The sequence below is a fragment of the Mirounga angustirostris genome, unplaced genomic scaffold, assembly GCF_029215605.1.
Source record: "Mirounga angustirostris isolate CCGP_5_RB_7025 unplaced genomic scaffold, mMirAng1.0.hap1 SCAF_9, whole genome shotgun sequence".
Lineage (NCBI taxonomy): Eukaryota > Metazoa > Chordata > Mammalia > Carnivora > Phocidae > Mirounga > Mirounga angustirostris.
Window position 1 is genome coordinate 63,292,523 of NW_026991717.1, and position 17,516 is coordinate 63,310,038.

At 44.5% G+C, this 17,516-nt stretch overlaps 1 protein-coding gene across 2 annotated transcripts in view; it reads left to right on the forward strand.

The window, feature by feature from the left end:
- Positions 1–8,848: 8,848 nt before the first annotated feature.
- Positions 8,849–17,516, forward strand: part of GPR176 (G protein-coupled receptor 176) — a 109,211-nt gene continuing 100,543 nt past the window's right edge. For both annotated transcript variants that reach the window (XM_045901921.2, XM_045901920.2), the window contains exon 1: positions 8,849–9,020. In XM_045901921.2, the coding sequence (XP_045757877.1) occupies positions 8,849–9,020 (172 nt within the window). The remainder of the gene's footprint in view (positions 9,021–17,516) is intronic.

A 17,516-nucleotide genomic window follows, 5' to 3' on the forward strand; every position in this document is an offset into this window, starting at 1 on the left:
AGCTCTTGGGGCGCCTGGGTGGCTCAGTCGTTAAGCGTCTGCCTTCCGCTCAGATCATGATCCCAGGGTCCTGGGATCAAGCCCCACATCAGGCTCCCTGCTCAGTGGGAAGCCTGCTTTTCCCTCCCCCACTCGCCCTGCTTGTGTTCCCTCTCTGGCTGTGTCTCTCTCTCTGTCAAATAAATAAATAAAATCTTAAAAAAAAAAAAGAAGAGTAGCTCTTTTAAATGCTGTGGAGAGTGAAGAAGGCAGACCTGAAAGACTAAGTAGGACCTCCCCGGGAGTCCTTAATCTCCAGAGAACCTCACTCCCTTTTTTTGTTCCCACTCTGCCTTGAGAACCCTATCATCATGTTTATTATTTCAATAAGAAAATGGTCCTTGAGTGCTAAAAAATGATTTAAAAACTTTGGGAACACAGGTGTTTTTAAAATTGGGAGAATGCCTTCTTATATTATTCATTACGGGAGAGGAATGTTACTTGTAAAAGCATTTTCTAAGAGCCAGAGGTTGCTTATTTTCTACTCCATTTCCCATTGAGACAGGGAAACAGAAGGACCCCGTAAAAGACTGCTTTTTTTTTTTGCTACCTCTACTCTTTTTATTTTTTTAAAGATGTTATTTATTTATTTGAGAGAGAGAGAGAAAGAAAGCAGGAACAACGGGGAGAGGGAGAAGCAGGCTTTCTGCTGAGCAGGGAACCCAACATGGGGCTCCATCCCAGGACCCTAGGATCATGATCCAAGCCAAATGCAGATGCTCAACTGACAGAGCCACCCAGGCACCCCTCCCTTTTTTTTTTTTAGAATTATTTATTTAAGAGAGGGAGGGAAAGAGAGCATGCATGAGCAGGGTTGGGGTGGGGGTGGGCAGGCAAAGAGAGAGGGAGAGAAAACCCTAAGCAGACTCACATGATGCTGTGATCACAACCTGAGCTGACACCACGAGTCAGACGCCCAACAGACTGCACCACCCAGGTGCCCCTTCTGCCTCTATTCTCGCTAGGACCTGCACCCCGCCTCACACATGCCTTACTGTACTTCCTCCTTGTAAAGGTCAAGGAGTTAATGATTACTTTGGAGACTTCCAGCACAATAGAAAGCATCTAAGGTGACTGGGTGAGGTCATCATGAAAGTTTTCCAAGACCACTGTCTCCTTACACCTTGATGCCAAGACCCCTAGCTCCAGGGCATAAGTGACTTATGGAGGATGCTTGAGCACTCCTCCTGGTTTTGCCCAGGGCCTGGTATGGCTGGGAGGATACATATAGCAGACCACCATCCTTCATTAAACAACAACAACAACAACAAAAAAGACCCCGATCAAAGACAAGACTCTCTCTCTTTTCAAGAGTCTCCCAGAAATTCTACTTCTATCTTCTCTCTCTATATATCTTCAATAAACTCTGCTCACAATTCCTCTCAGCTCGTGTTTGATTTCCATTCTGCACGAAGCCCAGGATCCTCCTGGCTGGTCCTGTGGGAATCCCTCTGGGTTCTCAGACTCAGCCAGCCTGCACATAAATGTAGGTTGGTAGTCCTACCACCTGCCTTCAGCCACTGCTGTGTACCTGATTGTTGTCTGGTATTAATATTGACCAGCTCATAAACACATAACACCTATACATGGTAAGTAACTAGAGCAGACTCCAATTAATTTTTTTTTTTAAGATTTTATTTCTTTATTTGACTGAGAGAGAGAGCACAAGCAGGGGGAGTGGCAGGCAGAGGAACAGGGAGGGGCAGGGAGCCCAACATAGGGTTCTATCCCAGGACTCCAGGATCGTGACCTGAGCCGAAGGCAGACACTTAATCGACTGAGCCACTTAGGCGCCCCTTAATTTTTTTCCCCAACTTTTCAGGTTTAATTCCAGGAAAAAAAGGTATCTAAAATGGGGCCTTTTGGTGGAGTTGTTTTTTTTTTTTTCTTTTGGACAAAAGTAAAATAGGCATTATAGCAAATTATATTTTCCTTAAATGACTATAATATCTCTCATTCCACATGCTCTCCTTACAATATAACTGCGACTTTGCCCATTTACAAGTATAGTGTATGTACTTTCCCCATAAATGTGGTGTTTTTTGGGACTGCTTCAACAAATAGTTGAACTGATCCTATGTGACTTCTGAGATTAGGCCACAGAAGTCAATATAACTGCTCCACTTCAACTATCCCCATGTTGACGTCAAACTTCCTAAATAGGTTCTCCTTTCTAGCGTATTTCTTCACTCAGGCAAAGGACCCTATGGGCAGAGCATCCCCTGACAGAAACTGAAACTACCTCCTCAAGCAATAAGGACTGCCCTGAGCCAGCATGACCCTGCCGGTGATTGATTTCAAGACAATGATTGACCTGACCCTCACTGCCCACCTGCGCATACCTAGTGTTGGCCTCACTGAAATAAATTCCTTTCTTGGTTCACCACCACTCATTTCTCTGCCTTAGGATTTGGTGAGTGGCGAGTGGGCGAACCTTGTTTGTTTGGGAGCCCTGGAGCCAGGTGCTTTTGTACCCCTGTGCCCCAGCTACACCTTGTCCTCTTGGAAATTTCTTGGAGTGCTCACTTTTGGAAGATAGCTGCCAGGCAGTGAGGAAGCCTCCACATGGAGGGCCACCTATAGGTATTCCAGCTCACAGTCCTAGCTGAAGTCCAGCATCAACTGACAGACACGTGAATGAACAAGCCTTCAGATTCCATACCCTGGCCTTGATTTTGAGCTGCCCCAGCTTATGTCATGTGGTGCAGACAAGCTGTGCCATTGAGCCTTGACCAAATTGCATATCTGTGAGCAAACTAAATGATTGTTGTTTTTTAGTCTAAGTTTGCAATGACCAGGCAAGTATAAATAACACTACCATAGACACTTAACATATATTTAAATCCTATCCAATCTCTTATATCAATCAAATTATCCTGTACTTGGTGAAAACAAGTAAGGGACAGGCGGAGCTAGGTAGGGAAAGATATAAGGGGCTCTGGGATCAGGCTCACAGAAATCCCAAAAATGAGGGGATGTAAGGAAACCAGAGATAAGGGAACAAACCAGACCACCCTGCCCTAGGCCTGTATGTGTGTGTATCTTTTTTTATGATGGTCACCTGTGACCAACAAAGAATAACCAGACCCTAATAAAAGAAGTAAGCCATTAAAGATATTATCACCAGTCCTTACTCCAGCCAAGATATCATAAGACTGATAAGGACATAAGTGCTTGGTCAGTTCTAAATAAAAGACTACCAGTGGAGGCTCACGTTGGTAACCGTGTCCAGACCCCCTCTCACTCCTGAGGTTTTTTTTTCTGTATCCTTAATAATTTTTTTTTTTTTTTTAGATTTTGACAGAGAGAGAGAGCACACACAAGCATGGGGAGTGGCAGAGGGAGAGGGAGAAGCAGACTCCCTGCTGAGCAGGGAGCCCGATGTGGGGCTTGATCCCAGGAATCTGGGATCATGACCTGAGCCAAAGGCAGACGCTTAACCAACTGAACCACCCAGGTGCCCCTGCTTAATAAACTTCTATCGCTTTACTCACTCTCCTTTGTCTGTGAGATTGATTCTTCGACTCCGTGAGACAAGGACCTAGCTCTTAGCACACAGCCATACTCAGGGAACCTGGGTTTATTTTTAAGTAATCTCTATGATGTAGTTTTGGAATGTTAGTGAGGTCCGGAGCCCACGGCCAAGAAAGAATTCTTGAGATGGCTTTGGTACAAAAAGGTGATTTTATTAAAGTATGGGAACAAGACCCTGGGGCAGAAAGAGCTAAGGCACTGGTGTTGTGAGGAATAGCTGATTATATACTTGGGAGTTGGGGGAGGTAAGGAAAAAGGGAGATGTCCAAAAGGACTTTTATATGCTAAAGAAGATTCATATGCTAAAGAAGATACTGGGCCGGGCTATTGGCAAGGGGAAGTTGTTTTTCCCTCTAGCAAGCAAAGTATTAACATTAAGACCCTTGGGAATTTCCTGGAGGAATGTCTCACCTATCCCATCCAGGAGTGGCGTGGGGGAGAGGGGTTGTTGTTGTTGTGGGGTGTCAGCTTATGCTTTGTCCTCAGTTTACCTTCTGCTCCCTCATCATCTACACACAATGTAGGGCTCAAATTTACAACCCCAAGATCAAGAGTCACATGCTCCACTGACTGAGCCAGCCAGATGCCCCAAGTTAATTTTTCTTTTTTTCTTTCTTTCTTTCTTTCTTTCTTTCTTTCTTTCTTTCTTTCTTTCTTTCTCTTTCTTTCTTTCTTTCTCCCTTCCTTCCTTCCTTTCTTTCAGATTATTTATTTATTAGAGAGAGAGAGAGAAGGAGCAGAAGGAGAGGCACAAGCAGACTCCTCGCCAAGCACGGAACCCGATGCAGGACTCAATCTCAGGACCTTGAGATCATGACCTGAGCCCAAACTGAGCCACCCAACTCAACCAACTGAGCCACCCAGGCATCCTTCAAGTTAATTCTTAATTCTATTAACCTTACACCCTAACACTGTCATCAGCTAGATCCCAAGACCTGATCTTTACTGCTCACCTGCTTGTACCCACCAGTCTTTGTCCTATAGTTTTCCTTAAGCTCTTAACTCAGGCAAAAGATCCTATACACAGAGAATCCTGTGATGGAAACCAAAACTACCCCTCAAGCAATACTGACTGCTGTGATAGAGAGCTGGCCTAGACCACCCAGACCAGTTTGAGCTTAACCCCTGTCTCATTCCTGCGCAAACAGACCATGATGTGACCCACAGAGTGACCAAGAGTTACCCTTACATTATTATTTACCCTTACCTCATTATAATACTAAAGTCTCCACCGGAGGAGGAGCACAAGCCTCATTTACATAACATACAATGTATGTATAGGTATGTTTCCTTAAGGTGCATGTGAGATCTTATGCCCACCTCTACATATAACACTAAGGCTCCCTTATCTAAATATTCATCCTAACCCTAAATAAAAGGATCCCATTCTTCCTTGCTTGGGAGTCATGGCTTTGGAAGTTATTCCCCATGATCTCCTTATTTACTGTAAATAAAGTTTCCTTTGTGGGACAACTCACCTGGTGTAGTTCCTGATGTAGGAAAGAACCTTAGGGTTTGAAGCTGAGAGCCAAGAAAGAATTCTTGAAACATTTTTGTTGCAAAAAGGTGGTTTTACTAAAGCACAGGGACAGGACCTGTGGGCAGAAAGAGCTATACCGGGGTCATGAGGAGTGGACCATTATATACTTTCAAGTTGGGAGGGGGTTAGGGATAGCATAAGTCTCTAAGGAATTTGGAAGCAAGTTTTTCAGGACCTGAGGGAGCTAGCTAATTATTGGGAAAACGTCATTTATTACTGTCTAATAAAACCTTAGTCATGAGACCTTTCAGATGTATATCGGGGGCCATATGCCTGGGGGTGATTGCCAACACTATCTTGGGGGGTTTAGAGATAAGGAAATTTTTAAAGGAATTTTTATATGTTAAAGTAGACTTACAGGATTCTAGGGAGGGGTTGGGCTAGGATTGCCTTTTACCCTTAGCAAAGTCAGAATGTCACTCTGCCTGTTTCAAGGACTTATCAATGGGCTATAAGGTAGTAAGGAAATTTAATAATTTTTCTTCTGCCTTTGTTTCCCACATCAGTTCCTGTGACTCACCAATGAGCTAACTCAGGTTAGTCTGGTTACAATACTAATCTAGGGGCTATAGAGAATTTACTGGTATCTTTTCAGAATAAAAAAATGAGGTTTCTTGCTTTACTAAACCCTTTACATCTACAAAATGGACTCTTCTCTACGTATTTTTTTTTAAAGATTTTATTTATTTGTCGGGGGTGTTGTATAATCAGGGGGAGCGGCAGGCAGAGGGAGAAGCAGGCTCCCCAAAGAGCAAGGAGCCAGATGTGGGACCTGAGCCAAAGGCAGACACTTAACCCATTGAGCCACCCAGGCGTCCCTCTTTTCTACAACTTTATCCCAGTTCTTCCTAGTAGTTTTTGTTTTTTTAAAGATTTTATTTATTTATTTGACACAGAAAGACAGCTAGAAAGGGAACACAAGCCGGGGGAGTGGGAGAGGGAGAAGCAGGCTCCCCGCCGAGCAGGGAGCCCGATGCGGGGCTCGATGTGGGGCTCGATGTGGGGCTCGATGTGGGGCTCGATGCGGGGCTCGATCCCAGGACCCTGGGATCATGATCTGAGCTGGAGGCAGACGCTTAACGACTGAGCCACCTAGGCGCCCCTCTTCCTAGTAGTTTTGAATAGGGAGTGGCAGGTAAAGAGGTATTTTTACAACTGCTACTAAACAACTCATTTACAAAACACATTCTTCAGCCTTTTCTACAGGAACATGCTGGATGTTGCTGAATGACTACTACATTTTGTTTTGTAATGATTATAGTGCAAGGGGTTTGAAAAATATGTTTGGATGCTAAGAACTAATTTTAACTACTAGAAATGGCTTTTTAAAAAAAATACACAATTGATCAGTAATTTTGATGTGGGAAACAAAGGCAGAAGGAAATGTAGATTGACAAATACTTGAGGCAGGCAGAGTATAATGCTCCTCCAGGAACCTCCCAACTGTCTTAATGTTAAAGCACTGGTAGAAGGAAAAATAACTTTCATTTGACAATAGCAAGGCCTTGGGTATCCTATGAGTTTTCTTTAGCATAAAAAAATCCTTTGGGAACTTCCTTTACCTTTACTTCCCCCAACCTCAAAGTACATAATCAGTTGCTCCTCACAATTCTGGGGCAACAGCCCAAGGTCCTGTCGCATGCTTTAATAAAACCACCTTTTTTTGCGTGGAAGCTATCTTAAGAATTCTTGGCGGTGGGCTCTGGACCCCACCACCACCAACATTCCAAAACTACATCATTTTTGCCTCTCCTCTTTTTATGGCCTCTGAAATGTTTAAAGTAACTGCTTACATGGAGGATTATTATGTGCAGATATTGTGAAACCCAATAATGTACAAGACATGGAGGGCTTTTTTGCTCTTTAAAGACTTCATGTCTTGCACACTGTAGGTGAAATAGTCACACTGTAGCAGGATCAGCCTTGAGACCACCAAGAATTTTGGTAATTTTTTTTTTTTTTTTAAAGTAATCTCCACACCCAACATGGGGCTGGAACTCATAAGCCCAAGATGAAGAGTCCCATGCCCTACTGACTGGGCCAACAAGGTGCCCCAAGAAATTCTGTAATTCTACTCAATTCTTAAGAGTTAGTATGCGGGGACCTAACGCTATCAGTCAGTATGTTAAAGCCCTCTACCAACTCCTTCACTAATTAAAAAGAAACCAATTTCCAAAACTTCAAAACAGCACATCTTTAGTTGTCTTTTCCTCTCATTTCTCCTTTTCTCCAGATCCTTTCTCTGGATGCAGTACACGTTCCTTTTACTACTCAGCTACTCTTTACTGTTTCTTGTTCACTTGGTTATCCCAGCTTCTCAACTTTTTGCATCAGCTGGCAGGAAGTTGCTCCCTCCCCAAGTATTCATTCTTCGGATTGCACCAGACTTGGGCCGTACTGTGTACCTTTTAGAAATGAGGCTCAGTAAGAAGGTCCAGGAAACCGTGCACGGTATTCCTAAATTTTGCCTTTCATCTTCGGCTACACCCAAGGCGTCACTGAGGGGCCCAAAACTGGGATACCTGCCCAGGTGACACTGTAGTGTAATTATAAGCCTCTCACGCAGCCCCTGCTGAAGAGATAAGGGGCAGTAACCACAGGAGTAAATAAGGCGAAGCCGGGGAAGCGCTTCGAACGCATCCACTGCAGCCAAATCAGGACCCCCGCGCCTCCCACGCTCCAGCCTTGGCAGTCGCGCTCGGAAGGGCCAACATGGCGCCATCCCCTCGGCCCCCTCGGCGTGGAGGGCGGAGCCGCGCGCATCACGTGACCGCCGCCCCCCACCCCCTCCTCCGGCAGCGCTCCCTTCGCCTGCTCCCTTCCCTTGCTCCTGGAGCGCGCGGGTAGTCCGGCGGTGCGCAGATGGTGTCCTGCTCCTGTAGGGGCGTCCTCCCTTGTCCCGGCGCGTCCGCGAGCGTCTCTCCCCGCAGCAAAGGCGGGAGCAGGGCCGGGAAAGGGGGCGCTAGGCCGTGCAGAGGCAAAGGGGCTCCAGAACGGTGTCTCTTGCCGCTGACACCGAGGCGGGAGGTTGGAGTCCCGGACTAGGGGCTGGGCCAGAGGAGACCGCGCCGGCGTCCTGGGGGACGGCCGGGCGCGTGAGGGCGAGGCTGTTGGGAGATTCAGGGCATTCCGCCCAGACCGTAGGTGCCGTCGGGACTCCGGGTCCCCTCGGAGCTCCGGTCACTTGGCTTGGGCATTTCACAGGTTTCCCATCGCCATCCAGCCACTCAGAGCCAGCAGGATTGATCAGCCAAATGTTCTCGTCCTCCTGAGGAGAGGGGTCAAGCCCGTCGGCCGGAGGGGACTCGAGAGGGATGGCCCGGCCCTCGGGGGGTGGAAGGAGCAGAGGTTGAAGAGGGCGGCGGGAGCGGGGAGCACCTCCTTGACTATCAGATGCCTCCTGTGTTTCCATCTCTGCCGAGTGGGCTTGGCCGCGCTGACTACCCGGGAGGAGGGACGGACGCAGCTCGGCCGGCTCTGACCGTGCCGCCTCCATGTGGCTGCTGACGGGGACCCAGGAGGGAACCGGCTTGGGGCGCAGCCTCGCCCTCCTCCCTCCCCGCCTCCCAGGCGCCGGGGCTGGCGATGTGGAGAGGTGAGGGGACCCGCGGCTGCCCCGGGTTCTCCAGGACTCCACCAGGCGCCCGCGTGTTCCACCGCACCCGGGGCAGGAGCGACCCAGGCGGGGCTCCGAGGTGGGCGGGCGACGAGTGGAGCCGGAACCCCTTCCTCGACATGGGGCACAACGGCAGCTGGATCTCCCGAAACGCCAGCGAGCCGCGCAACGCGTCGGGCGCGGAGGCTGGGAGCGCCAACCGCAGCGCGCTCGGGGAGTTCGGCGAGGCTCAGCTGTACCGCCAGTTCACCACCACCGTGCAGGTCGTCATCTTCATAGGCTCGCTGCTCGGTAAGCCGCCTACGGGGGCGCCGCCCGGGGGCGCTTCCCGGAGCGCACAGGCTCGGAGGGGCCACGGGATCGGGGGCCGCCGGAGCCGCGGTGGATTCGGGGTGCCTGGCAAAGTGGAGATAGTGGGGTTTAAGAATGCGGGGATAACTGCAGGGAAGTTAAGCAGGGACGGTTGACTCCAGCCCCCAAGCTGGAAGCAGAAGAGTTCTCGTAGGGCTTTGTCTCGGTCCGAGGACCGTGCCTGGTACAGGAGGAGGTCCGCCTCCCGGGCAGCCCTTGCGGAACGCTTCGTGATGGGCAAAACCCTGCCCAACAATCATTCCTCACCTCCTGGGTGCCTGGTCGGAGCGCTGGCCCGAGCTCCTGTTTACAAATAGCGAGGGACAAAGATTCTTTTTTGTTACTGATGACTGATGTGTTTTGCACTCCCGTCTATTCCCTATATAAAAAATTATTTTGAAAGAGACTTATTTTGCATATGTTCTATGGCTTTCTTCTTCGGAACACCGACCTGCTTGCTGGTAAACAATTCCGTGGAGTTAAACTCTATGATGCCTTCTGATAACCCTAAACAAAACAAATCCCAGTACATTTCTCTACCTATATTTTGTCTGAAGTACAAAATATGCAGATTTAGGCATACTTGTTCAACGAACTGAAATGAGTGGTTAGTAAAAACGTTTGTCCACTAGCATGAGAATTACCTGTATTTCTGATAGGTACTCTTTAAATGATAAGTGATAGCAATATTCATTTCTGTTGAGGTTAGTTGAACATATTGCATATTACTTGTAGATAAGTGACTTCCCTTCAAATGTAAATTTTCTTTTTTTTTTTTTAAAGATTTTATTTATTTGAGACAGAGAATGAGAGAGAGAGAGAGAGCACATGAGAGGGGGGAGGGTCAGAGAGAGAAGCAGGTTCCCCGCTGAGCAGGGAGCCCGATGCGGGACTCGATCCCCGGACTCCAGGATCATGACCTGAGCCGAAGGCAATCGCTTAACCAACTGAGCCACCCAGGCGCCCCAAATGTAAATTTTCTGATAAGGCATTTAAATGGATGTAAAAAGATGTGATTATGTGTGATATTGTGGTCAAGAGCAGTCCTAAAGTTTTGAAGTAGGAATAGATTTTTTGCAGACACCTGTCAATTTCCATGGAAATCAATATAAGTGACATCAGAAAGACTGGAAACATTTAGTGTTTGGAATTTCCCTTCATAATTTCTCTAATTGTCATCATCCTGTTCCACTGTATCATACTGATTTTCCACTTCTTGTTATGAGGGCATTTTCAGGAGTAGATATCAGTGTGGCTGTGTGTGTGTGTTAAGATGTGTTTTTAATGAGTAGAATGATAAATGCACATTAACAAAATGCTTGTGTATCAAATATTTGTATTCATTTAACAACAAACACTGGACACCTACTAGGTACCATGCACAATGAATTGTAGATTATTAGGAGTTAAATTCTAGTGTTGTCACATTTACTTAAAGTGTAGATTATTGGGGAGAGTAGAAGTGGCTGCATTTTTATTTCTGCAGGGTTTTACATATATATATATTTGTTTTGTTTTCCCCATTGGGAACTCTAACAATGAAGAAAGATGATGATGGGAGAAATTTTCCCAGAGTTTGACTCCAAAATTTTGAGTACTATTGAAACAGAAAATAGAGCATGTATGTAAAGGGCATAGCAAATAGTGCACACTTAATGTTAGTTCTGTTTCCAGTGTACCATCTCTTTTGTAAATTACATTGGATTCAAGAATTGCTAGGTAGAGGTGTCCAGGTGGCTCAGTCGGTTAAGTATCTAACTCTTGATCTCAGCTCAGGTCTTGGTATCAGGGTGGTGAGTCAAAGCCCCGTGTTGGTGGTTATAGAGCCGCCTTTTTAAAAATTTTTATTTAATTTTTAAAAATTTTATTTATTCGAGAGAGAGAGCATGAACAGGGGGAAGCGTAGATTGAGAAGCAGACTCCCTGCTGAGGTGGGATTCCCAATGTGGGACTTGATCCTAGGACCCTGGGACCATGACCTGAGCCAAAAGAAGACGCTTAACGAGTGAGCCACCCAGGCGCCCGTCTGCCCTTACTTCAACTTTTTCCCCACAGCGGTTTAATTGACAGGCAAGAACTGTTTTTGTGGCTTTCTCCAAAGAGGAGACTGATTTTCCTCTTGATTGTTAGTTATGCCTGGCTTGGTGAAGGAGGACATTATTTTCTCCCTTCCATGTTACTTGGCCCTCCTAAGAGAGAATTCCATTTGCTCTTTTTTCTTTTCAGAAAAAGTATAAATATGGTTAAATTCCATGAAATCTAAAGTCAGAGAACTTGGGCAAAAGGAAAGACAGCATGGGGTGCCTGGGTGGCTGTCAGTTAAGGGTCTGACTTCTGATTTCTGCTCAGGTCATGACCTCAGGGTCCTGGGCTCGAGCTGCACCTCGAGTTCTGCACTCAGTGCGGAGTTGGCTTGTCTCTCTTCTTATGCTCCTCTCCACTCCTCAAATAAAGTCTTCAAAAGGAAAGGCATTTCAGGTGTCCTTAAAATTTTAGCTGAATCATAACAGCCTTGTGTACTTACTTACTGGTATTCTTGATTGTTTTTGAGGATTTCACCTGTATAAACATATCTGTGTAATTGAATCCTCCTGGTGATGCCAGCTGAGGCTCAGAGCTTAAATTGCAAAGCCAAGTAGAGTCAGTTGCAAGGCAAGTAAACTTGGGAAGCATAGTTTCATGAAAGCCCCCCCCCCCCCCCCGCCCCAGAAAACTCACAGATTAGGAATGAAAGAAAAACATTTATTATGGAAGAATCTTTAAGGCGGAAAAGTTAAGTGGAGAATAGAATAGTATCTAGAATAGCATGTGATGCTGATTTAATCTACTTGTTTCTCCTATCTGCAAATATAGACAAATGAGTTTTTATTTTTTCCCCTTTAAACAAACTCAGATATACTTCCTAGATTGCCTAAATAGATTTTTTTCATTAGAATTTTCAAAGGCCCACTGTTAGGTGAAAATAATTCCTTTATACTATTGTGGTTTTACAGTCTTTTGGAAACTTAGTGCCCTGTATGAGGAAAAAAGTCAACTTGGGATAACTATAATATTCTAGCCATAGGGAACATTAATTGCTTTCAGAATGAACTCTTGAATTTATATAATACTCTTCAAATAATGCCTTTTGATGCTTTGTGTAAACTAGTGTTTCTCAGCCTTTTTTAAAAAAATTTTTTTAAAGGTTTTACTTATTTGAGAAAGCACAGAGGGAGAGTGAGAGGGAGAAGCAGACTCCCTGCTGAGCAGGAAGCCCAACACTGAGGGGGCTCTATTCTAGGACCCCAGGACCATGACCCAAGCCAAAGGCAGACCCTCAACTGACTGAGCCACCCAGGCGCCCTTCTCAGCCTTCTTTATGTAACATCTTGGGATATCTGAAGATATGCTTTAGGTCTTGAAAGAGTCAAATTTATATTTTTATTTTTTTTAAGATTTTTTTTTTTTTTTAACACAGAGCACAAACAGGGGAAGCAGCAGGCAGAGGTAGAGGGAGAAGCAGGCTTCCCGCTGAGCAGGGAGCCAGATTCAGGGCTCCATCCCAGGACCCTGGGCCATATCCTGAGCTCAAGGCGGATGCTTAACCAACTGAGCTACCCAGGTGCCCTGAAGGAGTTAGATTTCCCTTTGGTAAATATATGGCACACAACACTTTTAATAGTGAACAGTGTAAAATCGAAGACTCAGAAAAGATTTGGAATCACCATTTCCCATAAGTGCTTTGGATCTAACTCCTCAGAGTTGATCTTCTCTCCCTTTTTCCCAGTCCTTTGGGATTCACAATGCAAGTGCATGGAAAGCTAGTCCCCTCTCTGGTGCTTTCACTTGACAAAGGTCAGTGGCTGTTATGAAGCCTGTTACCTCTAGGCTCCCCCCGCCCCCTACATAAATTGCCTGTCATCTGTGCCTGTTACCATTGAAGGAGGCATTTAGGAGGTTTTTGTAAATGAACTTGCTCTTATTTAAAGAAAATGAGCATTGTGGACAATAGCCAACAAATTATATATCTTTCCTCACCAATGGTCTATAGTATGAAATTGATGACCCTAAGTAAAGGTCCATCTTGTCTGTGGCCTGATTCTTGAGGTGGTTATTGAAGTATTCATATGGGGAACTGTCTTACTGAATTGATCTGACAGATGATTGGATAAACACCATTTTTGCTCATGATTTTTTTTAAAGATTTTATTTATTAGAGTGTGCGTAAGACAGCACGAGCCGGTGGGAGAGGGAGAAGCAGGCTCCCTGCTGAACCAAGAGACTGACATGGGGCTGGATCCCAGGACCCTAATCATGACCTAAGCCAAAGGCAGAAGCTTAACTGACTGAGCCACCCAGGCGTCCCGTTAGTTAAATGTTTGGTAGAAACAGTGTTAATATTAGTTTGTGCTTATGAGTCATAATTATATAGGATGACTTTTAGTTAACCATAATTATAGCCAATAATAATGTAATATCATCAGCCTTATTTTACCTGCTTTTTAGGTATGCCTGGAAACCTAAGTAGACTAAATCAAGAATGTGATGTCTTCGATTGACCTAAGAAGTTTGAAATAGTGAGGTCAATAGTTACAGCCTATGTAGGTGGACTCCTATTGTATTGACTCAGATTCTCTCACATTGTTGATTTCCATGTGATACATGCATTCCCCCATTCTTTTATAATGTAGTATGTTAGGTGTAGAAAATAAATTTGACTTCCTTCTGAATGAAACACTTTTGTTAATACTATTCTTTTCATTACTAGGTCTTCAGTGTATATCCTTCCACTTCTTAATTCCTTCAGGAAATTATATTGTGTGAAAACTTGAAATAGTAGCTTTATTGAGATAAATAAAATTCCTGTACTACACAATTCGCCCAATTATATAGTATATAATTCAGTGGTTTTAAGTATATTCACAGCTAAGCAATGATTACCAGTATGGAATTCCAGAACTTTTTTTTATCATCCCAAAAAGAAACCAAGTACCCATTAGTAGCTTTCCATTTCCCCTCAATACCCTGAGCCCTAGGCAACTACTAATCTACTTTTTGTGTCAGTGGATTTGTTCTGGACATTTCATATGTATGGAGTCATACAATATGTGGTTCTTTGTAAATGGCTTCTTCCATGTAGCATAATGTTTCCAAGGTTCATCTGTGTTGTAGCATATTTTTTATTCCTTTCTATTATGGAATAATACTCCCATTTTATGGGTATATTACCTTTTCTTCATGCATTCATCAGTTGAAGGACATTTTGAGTTGTTTTCACTTTTTGGCAATTAAGAGTAATGCTACTCGGGAGGGGAAGAATGAAGCGGGGGAAATCGGAGGGGTAGACAAACCATGAAAGACGATGGACTCTGAAAAACAAACAGGGTTCTGGAGGGGAGGGGGGTGGGAGGATGGGTTAGCCTGGTGATGGGTATTGAGGAGGGCACGTTCTGCATGGAGCACTGGGTGTTATGCACAAACAATGAATCATGGAACACTTCATCTAAAACTAATGATGTAAGGGCACCTGGGTGGCTCAGTTGGTTAAGCGACTGCCTTCGGCTCAGGTCATGATCCTGGAGTCCCTGGATCGAGTCCCGCATCGGGCTCCCTGCTCGGCGGGGAGTCTGCTTCTCCCTCTCCCACTCCCCGTTTGTGTTCCCTCTCTCACTGTGTCTTCTCTGTCAAATAAAATAAAATCTTTAAAAAAAAAAATAAAATAAAACTAATGATGTAATGTATGGGGATTAACATAAGAATAAAAAAATACATGCAAAAAAAAAAGTTCTGTGGCAAATAAACATCCCTTTCATGGGTTCTAGTTTCAAAAAAAAAAAAAAGTAATGCTACTCTGAGCATTTGTGTAGTTTTTGTGTGGACATAATGTTTTTAATTTTCTTGGGTATATAGCAAGAGTGAAATTTCTGGGTCATAAGGTAACTCTAAGTTTATTCTTTTAAGAATTGCCAGACTGCTTTCCAAAATGCCTGCATCATTTTACATTCCCACCAGCAGTGTACAAAGGTTCTAATTTCTCCACATCTCTGCCAATATTTGTTACTGTTTTTTTTTTGTTGTTGTTACAGCCACGCTAGTGGGTATTAAATGGTATCTCATTATGGTTTTGATTTGCATTTTTTAAAAAAAATATATTTATATTTGAGAGAGAGCATGAACTGGGGGAGGGGCAGAGAGGGAGAGAGAGAGAGAGAGAGAGAGAGAAGCAGACTCCCAACTGAACATAGAGCCTGACATGGGGCTGCATCTCATGGCCCATGAGATCATGACCTGAGTTGAAATCAAGAGTCGGATGCTTAACTGACTGACCACCCAGGCGCCCCTGATTTGCATTTTTTAAAAAGATTTTGAGAGAGAGCATGAGCAGGGAGAGGGGGCAGAGGGAGAAGAGGGAGAAGAGGGAGAAGAGGGAGAAGAGGGAGAAGGCGGTCCCCCAGCTGAGCAAGGAGCCTCATGCTGGGCTTGATCCCAGGATCCTGGGATTATGACCTGAGCCAAAGGCAGAAGCTTAATGGACTGAGCCACCCAGGCGCCCCAAGTTGTAAGCATTCTTAATATATTCTGAACACCAGATTCTTTTTTTTTTAAAGATTTTATTTATTTATTTGAGCCAGAGAGAATGAGAGAGAGAGAGAGCACATGAGAGGGGCGAGGGTCAGAGGGAGAAGCAGGCTCCTTGCCGAGCAGGGAGCCCGATGCGGGACTCGATCCAGGGACTCCAGGATCATGACCTGAGCCGAAGGCAGTCGCTTAACCAACTGAGCCACCCAGGTGCCCTAAACACCAGATTCTTATTGATACGTGATTGGCAAAAATGTGCTCCCATTCTGTGGATTGTCTTTTCATTTTATTATTGGTGTCCTTTTTAAAACCACAAAGGTTTTAAATTTTGATGAAGTCTGATTTATCTAAAATTTTTTGTTGTTGCTTGTGCTTTTGGTATCCTATCTGAGAAACCATTGCCTAATTCAAGATCATAAAAATAACATTCTTATGTTTTCATCTGAGAGATTTATAATTTTAGCTCTTACAGTTAGGTCTTTGATCCAGGTATGTTAATTTTTGTACATAGTGTGAACTAGGGGCCTAAATTATTTTACCTGTGGATATACAAGTGTCTCAGCATCATTTGTTGAAAATACTTTTCTTTCCCCATTGAATTGTCTTGGCACTCTTGTTGATCTGGGAAAACTTTTGACACCATTGTTCCATTGAAGGATTTTCATAAACCTTTGACAAGGAATAAATAAAAGGAAAATGAATCTTTATCCCCACTGGTAATTTACTTTATGTGCTTTAAAAACAATCTGGAAACAGACTTTCCCCAGAGGCATGGAGATGAATCACCTATCTAATGTATTAATAGAGACTTACTTGCAGTACAATCAGGTAATTGCTTTTTTCTGGGTTTCTTAGATTTCTTCCACTTAGAGTAGAAATTAGTCCCTTTTCAGGTGTGCTAATACACCTTGTCTCTGTTAAGGCTCAGTCATTTGTAATTTCTGGGGTGTTAATTATCTGGCTTTATTGTAACTCTGCGACATTAATGTTACTTCTAACAGGAATTCCTGTCACCTAAAAAAACTAACTCCAGAAATATTTACAAGTTTCACCTTTACAGATGTTCCAACAGCAATGAGCCCACTGGGGCAAGAAGACAGATTTAAAGTCAGCCCATTGTTTTCTTTTTCTTTTCTTTTTTACATTCTTTTCTTTTTTTAAGATTTTATTTGTGTCTTTGACAGAGAGAGAGAGAGAGAGTGCACAAGCAGGGGGAGTGGCAGGCAGAGGGAGAGGGAGAAGCAGGTTCCCTGCTGAGCAAGGAGCCGCACATGGGGCTGGATCCCAGGACCCTGGTATCATGCCCTGAGTGGAAGGCAGATGCTTACCCTAGTGAGCCACCCAGGCACCCCAGGATTTTATTTTTAAGTAATCTCCACACCCAACGTGCAGCCTGAACCCACAACCCTGAAATTAAGAGTTGCACGCTTTACCAGCTGAGCCAGCCAGGCAACCCGGACTCAAACAATATTGATTAGTGGCCACACTTGATTCTGAAGAGTTCTGGGAAATGTTTTTTTCTGGCCAACAGTGAAATCTTGCTTCACCAAATCTGAGATACTCTGAAAAACTTCCATGTTAAGCCACAAATGTCTAGGCAGCTTAGTGCTTTAAATAAACTTCTAACAATGTTTTACTAAAAGTTTTGGAATTCAGTTTTTTTCCTTTAATTCTTTTTTTTTAAGATTTATTTATTTATTTATTTATTTTTTAAAGATTTTATTTATTTATTTGAGAGAGAGAGAGAGAGAGTGTGAGCACGAGAGGGGGGAGCGGGAGAGGGAGAAGCAGACTCCCCGCTGAGCAGGGAGCCCGATGCGGGACTCGATCCCAGGACTCCAGGATCATGACCTGAGCTGAAGGCAGTCGCCCAACCAA